At 49.4% G+C, this 23016-nt stretch overlaps 2 protein-coding genes across 2 annotated transcripts; both read left to right on the top strand.

Moving 5' to 3' along the window:
* The first annotated feature begins 7957 nt into the window (after positions 1-7957).
* On the top strand, positions 7958-22610 carry B2M (beta-2-microglobulin). Its single transcript, XM_066576886.1, has 4 exons — positions 7958-8114; positions 19369-19644; positions 20016-20038; positions 21476-22610. Exons 1-3 carry the CDS (start codon positions 8039-8041, stop codon positions 20024-20026), a joined length of 363 nt encoding a protein of 120 aa, XP_066432983.1. The 5' UTR covers positions 7958-8038; the 3' UTR covers positions 20027-20038; positions 21476-22610.
* LOC136578005 (uncharacterized) lies at positions 20030-21211 on the top strand. Its single transcript, XM_066577912.1, has 2 exons — positions 20030-20038; positions 20552-21211. The coding sequence occupies exons 1-2, from the start codon at positions 20030-20032 to the stop codon at positions 21209-21211; spliced, it is 669 nt and encodes a 222-aa protein (XP_066434009.1).
* Positions 22611-23016: the final 406 nt, after the last annotated feature.

Genomic DNA, 23016 nt, shown 5'->3' on the forward strand with positions numbered 1-23016 from the left:
GGCACAACGATTATCGCTCTAGAAATGTCTTTTGAGCGATAATCGTTGTGCATTTAGAGGGCAAGATGATCGATCAAAGGTTGAGCGATCACCTTGCGTTCCGAGCGGGGGATGCAGAAGACAAGCGGGGCGGCTTGTCTTCTGCATCCAGCTGTTCTCTGCTTGGAGCGCTCCGAGCGGGGTATGAAGAACACAGCGGTACCGCTCTGTTCTTCATACCTTGCCTGTGTTCAGGGAGCGGGATACAGCTGAAAAAATAGTATCAGCTGTATCCCGCTGTGAATCCCTGATAAGGCTCATTGCTGTCTCTAAGCATGCTGAAAGATAACGATGAGCGACGGCTTAACGAAAACTGCACCATGTAAGTGCAGTTAGACACAACAATTATCGCTCAAAAGCCGTCTTTTGAGCGATAATCGTTGTGTCTAAATGGGCCTTAAATCTCAGCCGCTGCGGATCAGGACAAAACCGTAAGTCTCAGTGCTAGCAGTCAATCTGAACAGACCCTAAGGCCGGTTTCACACAGTCAAGAAACTCGTGCAAGATTTGTGCCTTGTGAGATGCCTAAATCTTGCAGGAATAGAGTATGGAGTGACTTTTTGGCAGGCTCTGACTGTTCGCGTTCCTTGGAACGCATTGCCCATTGATTTCAATAGGAGCTTTAATGCCTGACATGACTCTAGCATGCAAGTCTGATGAGAGGTTTCCTATTGAAATCAATGGGAAACACTTCTAATCCTCTATCTCGCGTGAAACTCGCGCAAAAGGATCGGAGCTTCACCTCACTCCCACAGGGACATCACACGTTCACAAGTGCAATGTTTCACGGTCGCCCATGTCTAGGTAACCTAATAGTGACTAGAGGACCACTCATGTGCCAAGGAAGAACCACAACCAACCATCTCCAGAGAAGACCATCTTCCTTCTGACGGAGTCTCTGGATTGACTGACATGAAGGATGTTTACGTACTTTTCTTTATGCCGATCAGGAGTATTTCCTGAATTATAAATTAGCACCACAGTAGAGGGGATATGTGATCGGTGGGGATGGTATTGCCACTAGTGGGACTGCGACTGATCACAAGAACACTGATCTTGTTTCACCACCGCTGCATTCAACCTCTATGGATGGATGCTGGATTCAGCTACCTTCAGGGCAGGGCAGTCCCAAGTCTTTATGCTGCCTAAAGCCCCATTTAGACGGGACGAATGTCGGGCAAACAATGCCCAACAATCGTCCCTGCACATACTCGCTCCCGTGCTCCTGCATGGGAGCTTGTATCGCTGGCTCACAGCGGGGCAGCAGGAGCAGATTTCACTCCTCGCTCTCCCCCACCTCTCTCTATTCAGTTAACATAGTGGCCGTTCAACACTGAACGGCTGCTATTTACACTGCACTGTCATAGTTAAACTCATCGCTCATCTTTTATGCTGCATATACGGGGGGGGGGGGGGGGGAGAGGACTGAAAACTGCTCCTGCCGCCCCGCTGTGAGCCAGCGATATAAGCTCCCGTGCCTGACATTCGTCACGTCTAAATGGGGCTTAAGGCAGAGTGGGAAATAGTGCCCCCCAGCAAAACCCCATTCATTTTACAGGCATTGAAAGCACTAATACACAAAATACCCAATACATATTTGAACCAATGAGACTTATCTGAAGTGACAGAGTAATAGTGAACCCAGTAGTGGCCCCAGTAATATGTGCCCCCCTTTAGCGGCCCTGGTAGTAATAGTGACCCCATTAATGGGCCCCAGTAGTAAAAGTGACCCAGTTAGTGGTCCCAGAAATAAAAGTGACCCCCGTTAGTGGCCCCAGTAGTAAATAGTATTAGTGGCATGTGTTAGTGGTTCAAGTAGTAATAGTGGACCCAGTATTCATAATGACTGGGTTAGTGGTCCTAGTAGTAATAGTAGACCCAGGAGTAACAGTCAGTGAAATGCTTGTCTGGTTGCTGCCTCACACCTGGTAGTTATTTTTTTATGGCCATTATTATGGCCCATAAAAAGTAAGTTCTGGCTGAGCCGGTGACTTACAAGTCAGGTGGCAACCCACCACTGCCCCTCATGGTAGGCGCGGCCCTGCTACTGGGATCCCATAGCGTTTGAACAGCAGTATGCATTCCCCACTACCACTCCAACCACTGCCAGTGAGCCTGATGACACAATCCCTTTAATAAGGCACCAGTAGAAATTTTTATACATGTCCACTAGGGGCACCACTAGGTTGGGTCTGCATACAGTATATATACCCTTTGTGGTAGTTCTGCTCTCTACCCCATCAGCCACATCTATCACAACTGCCACAGTATGGGCCTCTGGCGCCCGTTATACTCAATGGTCTGATTTGTTTGCACCTGTTTTTATATCTTCCGCTTCCTATAGAAGGCCTGACTATATACCCTGCTGTATCTATATACGTGGGAGGAAATCACAGTGAGACGACTTGCATATACAGAACTTCAGCAAGTGCAGGGGGTGGGGCTTAATTAAAGGTGCGGCGCTGCTGGTTATTGCAGTGTATTATGTGGAAGGGGATTTCCAGGACGGCCATCATTAGAATGACTCAGGGAAATCATAAGTGAAAGTGAAAGGAGGACATGAAAAACCCTCCCAATAACAGGAGGGCTGAACTCCGTATAACAGGCTGCAGACTGTGCTCCCGTCTATGTCCTGAGGTTTACCCCTTTATGTTATGGGGCTGCACATGGGCCCCCATGTCTGAGGGGCCAACAGTACTATAATTGGTATATGATTATAGGGGCTCCGCTACTCCGGGGGCTAGTCTGTCTCAATGGGTGTATGGAGACTTATTTCAGGCAATGCTTGATGGGAAAAAAGTATGTAAACCCCCTCATGTCAGCCACCTCCGAAAGAAAGAGCGCCCCCTGCTGGAAACACCTGATTCATGTTCCTCATTGGCTTCAAACCCGCCTCTGCTTCTTGAGGTCCCTCCCCCTTATTAGGGTCTGCTCACATTAGTCGTAGTACGACGCACCGTTTGCTGTGGATAGCAGCCGCTGCGATTTACTTACTGCAATTATTACTCTCTTATCGTTTTTCCATTACAGTAAAACCTTCAGATATCTGACCCGCAGCAGCAGCGCCGCACCCAAAAACTGGGTCACCGCCTGTGAGCGCTCCTGCACAGCTCTGGACCGGACGTTTAACCCTTGTGATGCATTATGATAAAAGGCATAGGAGTAAAAAAAGAATAGCCACAAACGTCCACAATTATTGTTCACTTTTAGGCCGCTTTCACAGCGGCACCAAAATCGTGGGATTTTTCTCACAATGCGACAACGCTACAAACCGCATGTATGTGAAGCCCGTGCTTTCCATTGGGTTCGCTCACATTAGCCATGTTTTGTAGGCTGCTACATTGGGAGAAGAAAAAAAAAACGTGGCATGCTGAATATTGCTGCGATTTGCGCTGTTTTGTAGCCCATGTTTCCCTATGAAGCCTTCCTATGTGTTGCATCGCATTGCATGAAAACGTGGTTTTCGTGCAGTGCGATGCAACTTTTACAGCAGGAAATCCTACTGTTTCCCCTAAAATAAGCCCTAGCTGCATTTAAAAAAAACAGAATACATCACCTAACAGGCGCTGTCCGCTCCGCCGCACGTCTCCTCCCAAAGCTCTGCCGCACTTGTTTGCAGTCTTTAGACGCCGCTTCCTGATTAGGGGGCTCATAAATCCCTCCTCTAGGAAGCGCTGGTTTTCGAGTGCCGCGGCTCAGCCAATCAATGGAGCTCTCGATGAACCAATCACAGCCATTCAATGTGAGTGCTGTGATTGGTTCATCGAGCACTACATTGATTGGCTGAGCCGCGGTGCTTGAGATTTCGAAGATCACCCAATCTCCTTCATCACTGTCTACATGGTCTTCCCCCCTATCTCTCTGGTTGCCCTTCCCCCCAGTCCCTAGTTTGTAGTTTTCACCCTGCTGTTTTTGTTTTTTTTTACTGCAGCCAGGGCTTATTTTTGGGGTAGGGCTTATATTTCAAGAACACAGAAGCAATATCGCTGTTGCCCCTGTGAAAGCGGCCTTCCATGCTGGTGTGATGTAACTTTTTTTTTTTGCTCCCATAGGAACAGAATCAACCAAGAATAGGATATGCAGTGATCGTTCACTTCAAACCATCAGTATCAGCAAAAAATCACCAGTGTCAATTAAGTCACTGAAATCTCCGCCCATATCGCAATCGGCCACAAGGGGAAAATCATCTGTGTAAACAAACGCTTGGCTCGTAGTTACATAGTTGTGAAAAATCGCAATTTCGAGACAGAACTCGTGTGTTGTAATAGCCCATTATTTGCAACGAGTATTTACATGCGCAATTTTATTTTTGCCGTAATGCTGCAAATTAGTAAAATCACAGTGCGTACTTTTAGATGCCTTACCAAAACCAAGGTTTAAAGAAGACACAAGAAGAAGTCCAGACAACGCAGACGCTTCAGATGCATTAAGTGGCTGTGACTTAGGCTCGTTTCACACAGGCGATCGCGATTTTACCGCGAGAAAATCACTGCAAAATCACGTCTTTGTTCCCGCAATCTTTGAGCGTCAGCGATGCTTTTGCTTGAAAATAATCTCGCATCGCTGCCAGCCGTGATAAAACTGCGTGATTATTATATTGCGAGAGTCAATAGGACTTTCTCATGATAAAAAACCATCGCGTATCGCACGAAGATAGGGCATGGCGAGATTTTTTTTTCCTTGCAACATCACATTTGTGAAAACATCGCTAATGTGAAGGAAACCACTGAAAATCATTGGTTTCATAATTCTGCTTTTTCACTCAGTTTCGCATCTCACGAAAATCGCACAATTTTATCGCCGTTGTTAAAGCGGCCTCAGTGACCGGCGTCCTCTGTGCTTGGCTTATGCTGTCTGTTTGAACCAGCTGATGCCCAATGTCAACTGGAGGTGACTGCGGCTGTGACTGTTTAACTACTTCAATATAGAGGGCAGTGTTGACTGTGAGACCCCCCATTACCCCCAAGGCTACAACGTGATTGCGGGATGCCAGTGCGGTCCCATGAAAGCCCAGAGCCTAGTGAAGGCTCCCAGGACTGCCATGTATTCAGTCTAAGGGTATGTTCACATTACAGAACTCACCATGGACCTTTCTATGTGAATTCCACCTCAAAATCGGCAAAGTTTTGGTGCGTTTTTCGGCATGGATCCATGTGTGGATTTAGTCCTGTCAATTGGAAATCCACATGTGAAATTCCAACATGGAAAATCCCATTTCTGCATTAGGGCTCATGCCCACGAGTGTCGCAGAATTCTGCCACGGATTTCCGCTGCGGGAGTACCGCGGTGAAATAGAACATGCAGCGATTTTTTCCTGCAGCGGATATCCACATGTGAGCAGTGGCAGCAGGAAAGCTATTAGGCTTAATAGAACCTAATAGCTGCAGAATTCCGCTGCGGCAATACGACCGCGGGCATTAGCCCTTAGGGCTCAGTCAGACGAGCGTTTTTTCCACGCACAAATAGGTGAAAAAAGTGTGAGCGAAGCTTCAAATGCGTTTTTAATTTGCACTTGTGTGGTCACATGATAGTAAAATTCGCACATATAGTGCGCCCCATCGAAAGCAATGGGAGAGAATCACTATCCCCTGCTGCGACTGTGACAGCTGCAGCAGAGAATTCCTTGGATGTGAAACCCCTGGATGCTGTCACATTCAGGGGCTTCACCTTGTGCTCAATGTGGCCGGCAGCAGCAGCGCTCGCACCATTGAAAGCAATGGGAGAGAATCACTATCCCCTGCTGCGACTGTGACAGCTGCAGCAGAGAATTCCTTGGATGTGAAACCCCTGGATGCTGTCACATTCAGGGGCTTCACCTTGTGCTCAATGTGGCCGGCAGCAGCAGCGCTCGCACCATTGAAAGCAATGGGAGAAGATCGCGATCCTCTGCTACAGCTGTGACAGGGGATTCCTTCATCCTCGCGGGAAGTCAAAAATTGCTGGCTATTAAAGGGTTAAATTGGGACACGATTTTCACCCCCTCCAATTTTAATGGAGCAAACTTCCGCATCAATTTGATTTAGTTAAAAAACTATTTTTATGAATCCCTTCCCGACTGTGTAACGTAAATTTACGGCACGCGGTTGTGAAGGGTGCATGCAGCGGGCTTGGCAGCTGATGTCTGCTCCATACTGGTAGCTATCAGCCGTATCTGAGCAGTCAGCAGGATGGGGGAACCCCTCACGTGCCCCATGGACACCCCCCACGTGATTGGGGGTGCGGATGATCTGGCAAGGCAGCCAAGAGGCTACTGAAGGCTGTGAGGGCTGTCGTGTTTCCATCAAAAATTGCTGTGTTCTGTAATAATGAAGTATTGCAGTATATAGTACAAATGAGCGCAAGTACCATGTAGGGACTAAGTAAAAGTCTAAACTGACTAAGGCCTCGTGTCCATGGGGAAAGTCAGGCCCGCGCCGATTTATGCTGCGAATGCACTATAAGGGCTATTTCAGACGACCGTATATCGTCTCGGTTTTCACGCCGAGCCGATATACAGTGTCCCTGTCTGCAGAGAGGGGGGGGGGGGGGAGGATGGAAGAGACAGGATCAGGAACTGAGCTCCCGCCTCTTGCCACTATTTGCAATAGGAGGGGGTGAGACAGGGGCGGAGCTAAGTCCCGGCACTTACCTCCGCCCCTGTCCCCACCCTCCCATTGCAAATAGTCGCAAGGGGCGGGGAAGGGGAGGGAGCTCAGTTCCTGCTCCTGGCTCTTCCATCCTCCCCCCCCCCCTGCAGACAAGGACACTGTATATCGGCTCAGCGTGAAAACCGAGCCAATATACGGTCGTCTGAATAAGCCCCAATTGTCTTTTTTTTATGAGGGAGATCAATTGAAATATGAGCTCCCACACGCAAGATCCACGTTAAAATGGAGCATGTCGCATTTTTTCCTGCGTGTGAAATCCGCAAATCGATTAAAATACCATCCGCGGCTATTTAATTAATCGCGGATGGTCAATGCTTTCCTATGGGATGCGGATTTGCGTTTTTCATGCGCAGGAGAACTGTGCAGATTTGCGAAATATAATTTCCCCATGGACATGAGGCCCTAATAAAGTTTTTTTTTTACCAGGAATAAAAAAATGAAAAAATATTAAAAGTTATTTTGAGAAAAAAAACTTTTATTTTTTTTCTCATAAAAAATGTAAACAATTAAAAAAGCCCACATAATGGGCATCGCCGTGTCCGAAAAAATCCACACTATTAAAATATCACCAGGCACTGTTGTATTATGTCACCACCGGAAGCTAGGGGTGGAGACATACTACAGCTGGCTTGATGCTTCCAGCATCTGATTGGCTGTATCTCCATATTTATTCCACAGGGTGAAGGCTGTAAAAAAATAAAAAGAACAGAAATGCACGTTTTTGTTATCCTGTCTACCCAAAAAGTTGAAGAAAAAGTGATCAAAAAGATGCATGTGTCCCAAATTGGCCCTAATACAAACTACAGCGCACCCCACAAAAAGCAAACCCTCACACAGCCCAAATGGTGAGAAAGTAAAGTTACAGGCGTCACAATACAGCGATGGAAAGCAAAAAAAAAAAAAATGGTACAATTGCACTTGGGGTGGCGGTTCAAAAAAAAAAGAAAAATCTGTGGTCCTGAAGGGGTTAAAATAAAAAGAAAGCATTAATTATTATGTCGCTGATTGCCGAGTGATATTCGCACAGCGCTCCTAAGTTGGCAAGTTGTTACTTTGTAACCGAGCGTGAAGCCAGATAGTGGGTGGAGCCGCCGCTGCCTGCCCGCACATATATCGGCCGAGGCTCCGCCCCTGCTGGGCCGCGCGGACACACAGACTTGTTACAAGAATCAGGATCACTTACGGGAAATGACCCGCGCATGCGCACCGCGTGCTGCTTCAACCTGTGTGACTCGCCTTCTGCCGACAACAGATGACGCGCGCGATTCTAATTATGTGATTGGTCGCTCTGGAGGACTTTATAATATACCACGCATCAGGAGCCTCAGAAGACGCGCAGAACAAGCGAGAAGATGAGGAGCGCAGCGCTAGTGAGCGGAGGGGCCCTGCTGCTGGTCGTGGCCCTCAGCCAGACCCTGGCCGTTACAGGTCAGTACTGTCTGCAGGGACCTGCCTTGTTGTATAAGCCGTGTTAGAATGTCTTAGAAGTTCTAAGAAGTTGTTACATTAGTTACATAGTTATAAGGCTGATATAACACAGTACATTATATAGATATGGAGTCTGATATAAGAGACTATGTTATATACGGCTGATATGATGGTATACTATATAGCTTTAAGGCTGATATGACTGTATATTATATACTTATAAGGCTGATATAACACAGTACATTATATAGATATGAGTCTGATATAAGAGACTATGTTATATACGGCTGATATGATGGTATACTATATAGCTTTAAGGCTGATATGACGGTATATTATATACTTATAAGGCTGATATAACACAGTACATTATATAGATATGAGTCTGATATAAGAGACTATGTTATATACGGCTGATATGATGGTATACTATATAGCTTTAAGGCTGATATGACTGTATATTATAAGGCTGATATGATGGTATGTTTTATACTTATAAGGCTGGTATGACTATATTATATACTTATAAGGCTGATGTGACAGTATACTATATAGCTATAAGGCTGGTATGGCGGTATGTTATCTACGTATAAGGCTGGTATGACGCTTTGTTGTATAGTTATACGGCTGATATGATGGTATACTATATAGCTTTAAGGCTGATATGACTGTATATTATATACTTATAAGGCTGATATAATGGTATATTATAAGGCTGATATGATGGTATGTTTTATACTTATAAGGCTGGTATGACTATATTATATACTTATAAGGCTGGTATGACTATATTATATACTTATAAGGCTGATATGACTATATTATATACTTATAAGGCTGATATGACGGTATGTTATATACTTATACGGCTGATATAACAGAATGTTATCTACGTATAAGGCTGGTATGACGCTACGTTGTATAGTTATAAGGCTGATATGACGCTATGTTATATAGTTATACGGCTGATATAACAGTATATTATCTACTTAGAAGGCTGATATGACGCTATGTTATATAGTTATAAGGCTGATATGACGGTACATTATATAGTTACTTGGACTCCTTGCTGACACTTTATTGGTCTGAAGTTAGGTAGTTTTTCGTGTTTTTTTTGCGCCCCGTCTCCCCAGATAACTTTGTTTACCTGGCAGGAGGCGGGGCCTAACAGTCACAGGACGACCGGCCCGATCTTTATTACAGGACTATAATCTGCTCCCAGGACGCCATTATAATCCACCGTCTCCTAAAATGTCGTCTCTTACTTTCACTTTCAGCTCTTTGTGCTTCTCTGAGGGAGGGGCGCTCTGTAGTGACTTCCAGCCTGAAGTGGCTGATAACAGAGAGCAATAGGTTGTATTCAACCATCCTACAGTCAGCCTCCACCTGGCCTTAAAGGCTGATAACAGAGAGCAATATCTGTGTGGTCCAGTTGTGTGTGCCTGTGACATGAGGACTGGCTGCTGGGAGTTGTGGGGTGACGCCTCGCAGGTCCCCGGCGCACAGGAGCTGACGCTCCACAGGATCTGTTGCCTGTAGCACCAGCGCTTGTTTGTGCTGCAGTCACAGCAGCGCAGAGAGCTTCAGGAGACCCTCTGCATGTGGGGGGGGGGGGGGGAGGGGAGGTCACGGGCTGAGAGTCACTGAGGGTGTATTTATGGGGCGAGCTCGATATCAGCCCTAGACACCATTAACCCCTTACTGACCTCACTGATGGGCCTTTAATTTGCACATACATCTTTATAAGGCGCTGACAGCTGGGAGCAGAGATGCCTCAGATCCTGGCAGTTTAACCCCTTACATGCCACTGCAGCATGGAAGCAGATGACGGGGTGAGGGGGCTCTGTCAGCCAGCGGCACCCCGCTTTGTCAAGTCCCTTTAAGGGAGTAAAAAATAACATCCAAAAATGCAATTTAAAGAAGACAAAATCCAGCTTAACAAATATGTGCATTTTTTCCCCACAAAAACCCTTTTCAAATAGATGAAATACCAAAGACAGTTTTTTTAAACCAGGCATCACGGTATTGGCTGTGACCGGACAGCGGGGGGATTTTGTTATCGCGGGTGGGGTTTCTTTTATTCACCCCCCAAAAAATACAATAAAAATTAGAGATGAGCGAGCGGCCTCGTTAAGGGAGATTACTCGAGGGGGGGAGGAGAGATCTCTCGCTCTCACCCATGCTCATTCCCGCAACTCACCGCTCACCCCCCGCCGGCCCCGAATGTTTTTGGACGCGCAGGCATGTACTTGAAAATGGCAATACTCGCTCGACTAATTCGCCTTAACGAGTACGCTCGCTCATCTCTAATAAAAACCAATCCAGAGGTCACAGGTACCTCCAAGTGACACCAATAACTCCCCTGGTGTAACACAAGACCCCCCAGAGTGCCGAGGCTGGAACAATTAGAATGCTCCGGGTCGTAGGCCCCCTGTCCACGGGCGTTGCAAAGTCCTGCGGCAAATCTCCGCTGCCGGAGCCGCCACTCGGGAGCAGGAGCCGCAGACGGATCTCCACGGTGAGCCTATCTGACAGGCTGACTGCGGAGAATCGCGGCAATTCACAGCACGCTGCAATGTGCCGGCCACGAGCGGAGAATCGCTATGGAAAGCTTCAGGCGGCGTGATTTGGCTCCATGTCCACTGGCTAATTCTATCTAAGTAAATACCTGCGGATGTCCTTTTTCCTGCGCAGATCGCACGTGCGGGAAATCCCTTGCGGCATGCTCCATTTTCTGCGGGTTCCCCACACGGACCGCTCCCGCAGGCTTACATTGAAGCCTATGGAAGCCATCCGGATCTGCGGCACACCTGCAGCTGAATTTCCGCTCTGCCGCGGGGTGCACGGCGCATGAGCACATCCGCCGGGCCAAAGAAAGAAGATCCGGCCGCGACGGAGGGCAGGTCCGCAGCGTCCGGACAGGTAAGTAAAAATCTTATTTTCAGGCCTCATGTCTGCAGGAATGGAGGGACCCGCAGCGGGATTCTTCATGGAGAATATCCCAGGATATATATCCAGCCCCATGGACATGAGGCCTTATGCAGCCATGCAGATTCTGGGGCTTTTCTTCACAAATTGTGTTTTGTTTTAAAATTAAACGAAAGTAGTGAAAACTAAACTAATCTCTATAAACCCGTGTCGCAGTCCTGCCGCTGATCAGAAGGTCATCAGGATATTTTAATGGTTACCGGCCTGAAAACAGCGGGGGGGATTTCTCCAGGGTTTTTCCACTTCCTCCCTAAAAAATATAATGAAAGTTGTAAAACACACTGTATGCACCCCGGGGGGCGGCCACTGAACAGTGCAAAGAGTGGCAGTCGCTTTGTCCTTAACCCCTTAACGACTGCCCCATCGGGAAACTACGTCCTCAGAAAGTGGGCCTTAATCCTAGAGGACGTAGTTTTATGCATCCTCTTTGGATTGATGCCCACTGGCCTGAGGACGTGACAGCTCCATGCTGTCGGTGCCCGCAGGTAGCCGACAGCATGGAGCTGTCATCCCAGGATGCGGGCAGTCCCCCCCGGCATTGCGATCGGCGCTAGCCAATGGCTAGCGCCGATCGCAAAAAAGTAAAGAAAACTGTCAAAAAAGTTAGTTCTTCAGCTGCCCTGCTGGATCGGCTCCACCAGGGCAGCTGAAATTACTTACCCGGCTTGTCGGCGGTGTCCCACGGAGATCTCGTCCTCCCGGACCCGCCGGCGGCCTTCTGCGCATGCGCGCCCGACGATGACGTCACGCGCATGCGCAGAAGCCCGGGAGCCCCCGGCAAATTTAAAATCTCCTGGCTCCCGGCTCCTGAAGGTAGCCGGGAGCCAGGAGGTGTTACCGGGGACCGCTGCGAGCGGTCCCCGGGCCCGCGATCGCCGCTATCGATTAGATAGCGGCGATCGCGAAAAAGTTGAAAAAGTAAAAAAAAAGTAAGGTTTCACCTCCCCTCATGGATCGGATCCATGAGGGGAGGTGAAAATACTCACCCCCGGTCCTCTGCGATGTCCCGATGTCCCGGGACCCGAAATCCCCGTCTGCGCATGCGCGCCCGATGATTGACATCGGGCGCGTGCACAGAGGGGCTCGAGCCCCGGGAAATTCAAAATCCCTCTGCTCTTGGCTGCCATGTGTAGCCCGGAGCAGAGGGATGTCACCAGGGACATGATCACTGTCATCCAATGGATGACAGTGATCATGTAAAGTTAAAAAAAAAGTGCAAAAAGTTAAAAAATAAAAATAAAAAAAAGGGGTAAAAAGTAAAAAAAAAAAGTGCAAAAAGTTAAATAAAAAAAGTTTAAAAAACTTGCGTTTCATCTCCCCCCACGGATCATATCCGTGAGGGAGGATGAAATGACGTACCTAAGGCCTGCGGATTTATCCACGGACCTCACCCCAGCTTCTGCGCACGCGCCCGTCGCCAATATGGCAGGTGCATGCGCAAAAGCCGTGGTAATTTAAAATCTCCCTGCTCCTGGCTACAAAATTTAGCCGAGAGCCTGGAGATTTCACGGGGGGCCGCGGTGAGCGGTTCCTGATCACGTGTTCGCCGTTATCCAATGGATAATGGCGATCACGTAAAAGTAAAAAAAAGGTGAAGGTTCATCTCCCCTCACTGATGCGATCGGTGAGAGGAGATGAAACTTTTTGCCGGAGGCCTCCGTATTTGCGCCCCGACACAATCTTCTTCCGTGAACGTTCCCGGATTCTGCGCATGCGACCGCCGGCAAAACATCGGACACATGCGCAGGAGTCGGGGAGCCCAGGAAATTTAAAATCTCCTTGCTCCCAGCGACCAACGGTCGCCGAGAGCCTGGAGCAGTGACGGGTGGCCTCGTTGGGCGGTCCCCGGTCACGTGAAAAAAAGGTAGCGATCTACCTTAGGTCGGTCTCACATGACCGGATAGGAATGACGGATTCCGCATGCGTCTGATCCGTGGTAATACGCAGATCAATCGCATTGGATTACCCAATTCCGCTCACATTAGTGGGTCGGAATTGCGTAATCCACTCGCAGAAAAGAGAACGCAGCAGGTTCTATTTTACCGCGGATATCCGCAACATAGAGCCCATTGTGCTCCATGGTCGCGGATATACCCGCAGCCCATACGCAACTACCTTGTATACGGGCTGCGGGTACCCGCGTCATCGCTAAGCGACGGTGCGGAAAATACAAACAAAAAAAAATATATATACTGCGTATGACCGCCTGTGTGAGTACGCAGTTATGCGCAGTACATTACGCGGCCGTACACAGGGTCACAGCCGGGCTCACAGCTGGGATCCGCTGCGGGCCTCCGCAAGCGGATTCCACCTATGGCTGTGTGAGCCCGGCGTTAATCAGACCGCTACCTGTGATACGTATTTTACAAGAAGCCCCGGGAACGCTCGCCTTCATGCAGTTCCAGGAGCAGCTTGTTGAGCGCCTTCTGTGTGAGACCGCCGCATCTCATTAAGCTTACAGAGACTCACAGAGCGCCACTTTTTACACCCCATACCCGCTACTGAGGTCAAGAAATACCCCCAAAAAGCATGAGAGGAGGGGGGATACCCGGTTTTATAGCCCCATGTACCCATCCCAACCAGCCTCCGTAATTACCCCTGTCTTCGGAAATATTACACAGTTCACATTATTACTTTTATCTAAGATTTGGGTAACGCCGAAAAGGGCGGAGTGGTAGGGGTGGGTGTGTGTGTGTGTGTGTGGGGGGGATATTTTTTTAAGGTGTCAATTTTTATTCCGTACAAGTGGGCAATGGGGCCTGGAATGTATTCAGTTGTACCCTGCAATCCAACGGGTGTTCCCTCCATTATAGGCCTAGCCATGTGTCCAGTAAGTAGATTGGGGCCACAATGGGTATGTTTTTGAACACGGGACAAACGGGGGTATCCATTTTGGGGTGAACGTCTTCATTCCTATGTACGCTGTACAAAAAAAACAGTTTTTAAATTGACAAAATTGCCAAAAAAATGAAAATCGTAATTTTTTCCTTCTGCTTTGCTTAGATTTATTCAAATACTGTGGGGTCACAATACGCAATACACCCCTAGATGAATTCATTAAGGGGTCTAGTTTTTAAAATGGGGTCATTTGTGGGGGGGTTTTATCGTTTTGGATGCTCAATGGCTCTATAAGTGGGCAATGGGGCCTGGAATTTATACCGTTGTACCCTGAAATCCAACGGGTGCTCCATCCATTATAGGCCTAGCCATGTGTCCTTTAAGTAGATTAGGGTTACAAGGGTTATGGTTCTGAACACGGGACAAACGGGGGTATCCATTTTGGGGTGAAAGTCTTCATTCCTATGTGTGCTGTACAAAAAAAAAACAGTTTTTAAATTGATACAACTGCCGAAATAATGAAAATTGTAATTTTTCTCCTACTGCTTTGCTTAGATTTATTCAAAAATTGTAGTGTAAAAATACACAGTACATCCCTAGATAAATTCGTTAGGGGGTCTAGTTTTCAAAATGGGATCATTTGTGGGGGCTCTCTGTCGTTTTGGCCGCTCAAGGGCTCTACAAGTAGGCAATGGGGCCTAAATCACCTTCATGCTAAATTTCTGTTCTGAAAGCCACCGATTACTCCTTTCATTTTGGGCCCCGTTGTGCATCCAGACAAAAGATTAGGGTCACAATAGGTATGTTTCTGAACACGGGACAAACTGGGGTATCTATTTTGGGGTGCAAGTCTTCATTCATGTGTGTGCTGTACAAAAAAAGCTGTTTTTAAAATGACAGAATTGACAAAAAAACGAAAATCACAATTTTTTCCTTTTGCTTTGGTTCAATTCTTTCAAAAACTGTGGGGTCAAAATGGGCAGTACACCCCTAGATAAATTCGTTAAGGGGTCTAGTTTTCAAAATGGGGTCATTTGTGGGGGTTCTCTTTGGTTTTGGCCACTCAAGAGCTCTACAAATGTGCTATGGGGCCTAAAACGCCTTCAAGCAAAATTTATGTTCTGAAAGACACCGACTACTCATTTCAATTTGGGTCCTGTTGTGCATCCAAACATAAGATTAGGGCCACAATGGGTATGTCTCTGAACACGGGAGAAACAGGGGTATCCATTTTGGGGTGCAAGGCTCCATTCATGTGTGTGCTGTACAAAAAAAGCTGTTTTTAAAATGACAGAATTGACAAAAAAACGAAAATCACAATTTTTTCCTTTTGCTTGGCTTGAATTTATTCAAAAACTGTGGGGTCAAAATGGGCAGTACACCCCTAGATAAATTCGTTAAGGGGTCTAGTTTTCAAAATGGGGTCACTGGTGGGGGCTCTCTTTGGTTTTGGCCGCTCAAGAGCTCTACAAAAGTGCTATGGGGCCTAAAACGCCTTCAAGCAAAATTTATGTTCTGAAAGACACCGACTACTCCTTTCATTTTGGGCCCCGTAGTGCATCCAGACATAAGATTAGGGCCACAATGGGTATGTCTCTGAACACGGGAGAAACGGGTATCCATTTTGGGGTGTAAATCCTCATTTTCATGGGCTCTATAGGAAAAAAATATGTCTTTAAAATGACATATTTGCAAAAATATGAAATTTTATTTTTTCTCCTCTAAATTGAATTAATTCCTGAAAAAAACTGTGGGGTCAAAATACTCATGACACCCCTCAGTGAATACACTAAGGGGTGTAGTTTTTAAAATGGGGTCATTTGAGGGGGTATCTATTATTCTGACACTTATGAGCCTTTGCAAACTTGGTTTGGTGCAGGAAAACAAAGTGTTCCTCAAAATGCTGAAAAGTAATGTTAAATTTGTATGTCCTCTAAATGGTTAAAAAAAACACAAAAGTTTTTCAAGTGTGCATTCAGAATAAAGTAAACAGATGGAAATACATACCTTATCAAAAATCTGTACAGTATGTTTGGACATATTTGAGCTATTACGGTTGAAAATGTGAAAAAATGACAATTTTTTTCAAACTTTTTCAAATATTGGTACTTTTAATAAATATACACAAATGATATCGGTCTCGTTTTACAACCTAAATGAAGTACAACATGTGGCGAAAAAACAATGTCAGAATCACTTGGATATGTAAAGCCTTTATGGAGTTATGCTACGTTGAACGACGCATGTCAGATTTCCAATATTTGGCTCCGTCACTAAGGCGCAAACAGGCTTCGTCACTAAGGGGTTAAACCTGCAGCTTTCCTGCGAGTGTGAGGATTGCAGGACCAACCCATAGTAAAAAGACAACAAATTCCCAGCAGCACAGAGGATGTCAGGAGAGGAGTGCGCTGATCACATGGGAGGACACAGGCTAAGAGTTACATAGTGGGAGGAGCAGAGTCCACAGCAGCACAGAGGATGTCAGGAGAGGAGTGTGCTGATCACATGAGAGGACACAGACTGAGAGTTACATAGTGGGAGCAGTACAGTCCACAGCAGCACAGAGGATGTCAGGAGAGGAGTGTGCTGATCACATAGGGGGGTCACAGACTGATGGTTACATAGTGGGAGGAGCAGAGTCCACAGCAGCACAGAGGATGTCAGGAGAGGAGTGCGCTGATCACATGGGAGGACACAGGCTGAGAGTTACATAGTGGGGGGAGCAGAGTCCACAGCAGCACAGAGGATGTCAGGAGAGGAGTGCGCTGATCACATGGGAGGACACAGGCTAAGAGTTACATAGTGGGAGGAGCACAGCCCACAGCAGCACAGAGGATGTCAGGAGAGGAGTGCGCTGATCACAGGGGGGGGGGGGCGGGGTGTCACAGACTGAGAATTACATAGTGGGAGGAGCAGAGTCCACAGCAGCACAGAGGATGTCAGGAGAGGAGTGTGCTGATCACATGGGAGGTCACAGACTGATGGTTACATAGTGGGAAGAGAAGAGTCCACAGCAGCACAGAGGATGTCAGGAGAGGAGTGCGCTGATCACATGAGAGGACACAGACTGAGAGTTACATAGTGGGAGCAGTACAGTCCACAGCAGCACAGAGGATGTCAGGAAAGGAGTGCGCTGATCACATGGGAGGACACAGACTGATAGTTACATAGTGGGAAGAGCAGAGTCCACAGCAGCACAGAGGACGTCAGGAGAGGAGTGTGCTGATCACATGGGAGGACACAGACTGAGAGTTGCATAGTGGGAGCAGTACAGTCCACAGCAGCACAGAGGACGTCAGGAGAGGAGTGCACTGATCACATAGGGGGGTCACAGACTGATGGTTACATAGTGGGAGGAGCAGAGTCCACAGCAGCACAGAGGATGTCAGGAGAGGAGTGTGCTGATCACATGAGGACACAGACTGAGAGTTACATAGTGGGAGCAGTACAGTCAACAGCAGCACAGAGGATGTCAGGAGAGGAGTGCGCTGATCACATAGGGGGGGGGGGGTCACAGACTGATGGTTACATAGTGGGAGGAGCAGAGTCCACAGCAGCACAGAGGATGTCAGGAGAGGAGTGTGCTGATCACATGAGAGGACACAGACTGAGAGTTGCATAGTGGGAGCAGTACAGTCCACAGCAGCACAGAGGATGTCAGGAGAGGGGTGCGCTGATCACATGGGAGGACACAGACTGAGAGTTACATAGTGGGAGCAGTACAGTCCACAGCAGCACAGAGGATGTCAGGACAGGATTGCGCTGATCACATGGGGGGGGGGGGGTCACAGACTGATGGTTACATAGTGGGAGGAGCAGAGTCCACAGCAGCACAGAGGATGTCAGGAGAGGAGTGCGCTGATCACATGGAGGGGGTCACAGACTGATGGTTACATAGTGGGAGGAGCAGAGTCCACAGCAGCACAGAGGATGTCAGGAGAGGAGTGCGCTGATCACATGAGAGGACACAGACTGAGAGTTACATAGTGGGAGCAGTACAGTCCACAGCAGCACAGAGGATATCAGGAGAGGAGTGCACTGATCACATGGAGGAGGTCACAGACTGATGGTTACATAGTGGGAGGACCAGAGTCCACAGCAGCACAGAGGATGTCAGGAGGGGAGTGTGCTGATCACATGGGAGGTCACAGACTGATGGTTACACAGCGGGAGGAGCAAAGTCCACAGCAGCACAGAGGATGTCAGGAGAGGAGTGTGCTGATCACATGGGAGGTCACAGACTGATGGTTACATAGTGCGAAGAGAAGAGTCCACAGCAGCACAGGGGATGTCAGGAGAGGAGTGCGCTGATCACATGGAGGAGGTCACAGACTGATGGTTACACAGCGGGAGGAGCAAAGTCCACAGCAGCACAGAGGATGTCAGGAGAGGAGTGTGCTGATCACATGGGAGGTCACAGACTGATGGTTACATAGTGTGAAGAGAAGAGTCCAAAGCAGCACAGGGGATGTCAGGAGAGGAGTGCGCTGATCACATGGAGGAGGTCACAGACTGATAGTTACATAGTGGGAGGAGCAGAGTCCACAGCAGCACAGAGGACGTCAGGAGAGGAGTGCGCTGATCACATAGGGGGGTCACAGACTGATGGTTACATAGTGGGAGGAGCAGAGTCCACAGCAGCACAGAGGATGTCAGGAGAGGAGTGCGCTGATCACATGAGAGGACACAGACTGAGAGTTACATAGTGGGAGCAGTACAGTCCACAGCAGCACAGAGGATATCAGGAGAGGAGTGCACTGATCACATGGAGGGGGTCACAGACTGATGGTTACATAGTGGGAGGAGCAGAGTCCACAGCAGCACAGAGGATGTCAGGAGGGGAGTGTGCTGATCACATGGGAGGTCACAGACTGATGGTTACACAGCGGGAGGAGCAAAGTCCACAGCAGCACAGAGGATGTCAGGAGAGGAGTGCGCTGATCACATGGGGGGGGGGGGGTCACAGACTGATGGTTACATAGTGGGAGGAGCAGTGTCCACAGCAGCACAGAGGATGTCAGGAGAGGAGTGCGCTGATCACATAGGGGGGGGGGGGGGTCACAGACTGATGGTTACATAGTGGGAGGAGCAAAGTCCACAGCAGCACAGAGGATGTCAGGAGAGGAGTGCGCTGATCACATGGGGGGGGGGGGTCACAGACTGATGGTTACATAGTGGGAGGAGCAGTGTCCACAGCAGCACAGAGGATGTCAGGAGAGGAGTGCGCTGATCACATAGGGGGGGGGGGGGGGGGTCACAGACTGATGGTTACATAGTGGGAGGAGCAGAGTCCACAGCAGCATAGAGGATGTCAGATCAGTGTGCTGATCAGGGGTTCAGGGTTACAGCAGAGTGCAGCTCTGGTCTTGCGGTGTCGCCCCTGTATCGGCGGCCTCCTTTCACACCACATTGTCTTTCCCTTCTCCAGACTCCCCGACGGTGAACGTCTACACTCAGACCCCGGTGGAGTACGGAGAGAACAACAGGCTGATCTGCTACTGCACCGGTTTCCACCCGCCGCTGATCGACATGACTCTGAGGAAGAACGGGGAGGAGATCCAGAACTGCGAGGAGTCAGACCTCTCCTTCCAACAGAACTGGAAGTACTACAAGTCTAAGCACTGCAAGTTTACCCCTGAGAAAGGAGCGGTGTATGACTGCGCCGTGAGGCACAACAACGGGAAGACGCTGTTCCACGGGCTCGGTACGTCAGCGCCAATCAAATCCACTGTGTGAATACAGAACCTGGGGGGTCACATGGTTGGACACTAGAGCAGCCACAGACAGCCTGTTAGTGCAGATGGCCAGTGCCTGCAGCTCCCCTGTCCCTATGATAACACTTCTTGCTCTAGGAGATCCAGCCTTGTCATTGCATGAAAAACAAATTTGCGATCAATGTCCCCATGAAGCCGCCATTATTCAGACTGGTCAGGGTGTGGGCCCACAAACGTGCTGCGGCTTAGCGGTATCACAGGGGTTAATGGGTCCCTTTGTATAACCCTGGTAGGAAGCAGAATGAAGGCTCATTACAGAATGCTGACTGATGATTGTCTACTTTCTTCTTTTTTTTTTCAGAAATCTTTTAATTTATGCTGAAGGTGAGAGACATTACTGTTCTGCGCCTAGAGCCGATCCCCCTACCTGCTGTGCCTGAAGCCCCCCACCCTGATCCGACTCGATCCCAGTGCCTGGAGGCCCCCGACCCGATCCCACTACCTGCTGTGCCTGGAGGCCCCCAGCACGATCCGACCCGATCTCCCTACCTGCTGTGCCTGAAGCCCCCCACCCTGATCCGACTCGATCCCAGTGCCTGGAGGCCCCCGACCCGATCCCACTACCTGCTGTGCCTGGAGGCCCCCAGCACGATCCGACCCGATCTCCCTACCTGCTGTGCCTGAAGCCCCCCACCCTGATCCGACTCGATCCCAGTGCCTGGAGGCCCCCGACCCGATCCCACTACCTGCTGTGCCTGGAGGCCCTCACCCCGATCCGACCCGATCTCCCTACCTGCTGTGCCTGGAGCCCCTCACCCCGATCCGATCTCCCTATCTGCTGTGCCTGGAGCCCCTCACCCCGATCCGACCCGATCTCCCTACCTGCTGTGCCTGGAGCCCCCTCACCCCGATCCGACCCGATCTCCCTACCTGCTGTGCCTGGAGCCCCCTCACCCCGATCCGACCCGATCTCCCTACCTGCTGTGCCTGGAGCCCCCTCACCCCGATCCGACCCGATCTCCCTACCTGCTGTGCCTGGAGCCCCCTCACCCCGATCCGACCCGATCTCCCTACCTGCTGTGCCTGGAGCCCCCTCACCCCGATCCGACCCGATCTCCCTACCTGCTGTGCCTGGAGCCCCCTCACCCCGATCCGACCCGATCTCCCTACCTGCTGTGCCTGGAGCCCCCTCACCCCGATCCGACCCGATCTCCCTACCTGCTGTGCCTGGAGCCCCCTCACCCCGATCCGACCCGATCTCCCTACCTGCTGTGCCTGGAGCCCCCTCACCCCGATCCGACCCGATCTCCCTACCTGCAGTGCCTGGAGCCCCCCCATCCCGATCCGACCCGATCTCCCTACCTGCTGTGCCTGGAGCCCCCTCACCCCGATCCGACCCGATCTCCCTACCTGCTGTGCCTGGAGCCCCCTCACCCCGATCCGACCCGATCTCCCTACCTGCTGTGCCTGGAGCCCCTCACCCCGATCCGACCCGATCTCCCTACCTGCAGTGCCTGGAGCCCCCCCATCCCGATCCTCCTACCTGCTATACTTTGATCTCCTCACGCCGATCCGACCCGATCCCTCTACCTGCTGTGCCTGCAGCCCCCCACCCTGATCCGACCCGATCTCCCTATCTGCTATCTTTGGAGCTCCCCCTACCTGCTTACTCGGTAGCCCCTGCCTCTTTCCCTCTCTTTACCTGCTGTACTCAGAGCCCCCCAATTAACTGTGCTCTGTAGCCCCCCTACCTGCTATCCTTGGAGCCCCTTTATCCTCTTTGCTCAGTGATTTATTTGTCTTCTATCTTTTCCATTCCAGTTCGGAATCCAGAGTCGCATTCAGTCTTCCACAGTCGCATCCTTTCCTTTGCGCCCCTCCTCTGCTGCCAATCAGCCGATTCCTCCTGGAGGACTGACCTAAGAATGGGTTAATTCTCGCCCCTCTTGGGTTTCGCTTGTGACCTTGTTGGATCTCCGAGGATTGTACTGACGATGTGTTCTCTTTTATCATTTACCGTAAGGCTTGGGTCCCACACAAGTATTTCCTGACTTGAATGTATTAATTGTGGCAGGTGATTGGTGAGTGCCACCTCATGTAACCCACGGTGAGCCCTCACTGAAGTGTAGCAGAGCTGAGTTTGTCATTCGGCACAACTTCCTGTGGTATTTCTGACTCATCTGTGGTATTTCATAAAACTGCATATAACATGATCAGTGACAAATCCAGCTCTGCTACATCTGTGTGCGCATTGAAGTGTTAAGTTTGTTCTTCTTTCTCAGATTTCTTCTGCTTTTATACGATTTCTGAATCATTTCCAACATATAATCATGTGATCAGATGAAGAACCCCCTCCCGTATGTACTGATGCAGAACGCAGGAGAGCCAACAAGCCTCCACCCTGGACCTTAAAGGGGTTGCCAGGGGGAGAAAAAAGCGCCTCCCTTGTCCGTAGGGTTGTGTTCCAAGCTCTACTGACGTGAACGGGAGCTGAGCTGCAGTACCAGCCACAACCACAAGGACAAGGGTGGCGCTGTGTTTGGAAGAAAGCAGCCATGTTTTTCTCACCCTGGGCAACCCCATTAAGGGTAATAGTCAGGACTGAATGTTTAGCGCTGTCCAGAGCGCCCTGCTGGCATTACATGTAGTGATGGGATCCTACCGAGGATGTCGAAACACGTTGTGTAATCGTATCCAGCCATTATGCTTCAGTGCAGATATTGGATACCACAGTGACATCCACACTGATTATTGCGACATTCTCGGTCGGCCGTCATACAGATCGTGGTTCGGGTGGTACCTGGATGGAGCAAATAGGTTTCCTGGAGCATCCACCATAGGGAGCAGAGCTGTGTGTGCCACCTTGTCGGTGGCAGTGCCAGTCACAGCGCGTTCTGTCCTCACTACATCCAAACACTTTGTACGTTATTACCAATAAAGTATATTCTAACCACCAGGGGGCCTCAGTGTTTGTTTATGGCCTCAATGCGTCGTTACCCACAAGTGTGGCAGAGGACACCGGCGGATTGAATGGACTGCTGTGCTTATGTCAACACATGTCTGTACCATAGGAAGCCGTGAAACGCGTCTGGTAGCCGGAGATTATTATAGTCTGTAGTTTATCGCCTCTTCTGGAGAAATGCCTGTAATCTGAACAAAACCGGATCCGCTGGGCGCATCTACTGAGCAAACCAGGGTAATACTCCAGTCCCCACCAGAGCTGCAGCCACAGCTAGTCTTATATTCCAGTCACATTCAGAGCTGCAATCACAGTTCTGCTGGGTGCTGCTTGCAATGGGCGAGCTTGATTCTGATAGACCCTACCGATAGCTCAGCTGCACAGCATTGCAGGAGATGTAAAC

The sequence above is a fragment of the Eleutherodactylus coqui genome, chromosome 8 (assembly GCF_035609145.1).
Source record: "Eleutherodactylus coqui strain aEleCoq1 chromosome 8, aEleCoq1.hap1, whole genome shotgun sequence".
NCBI lineage: Eukaryota > Metazoa > Chordata > Amphibia > Anura > Eleutherodactylidae > Eleutherodactylus > Eleutherodactylus coqui.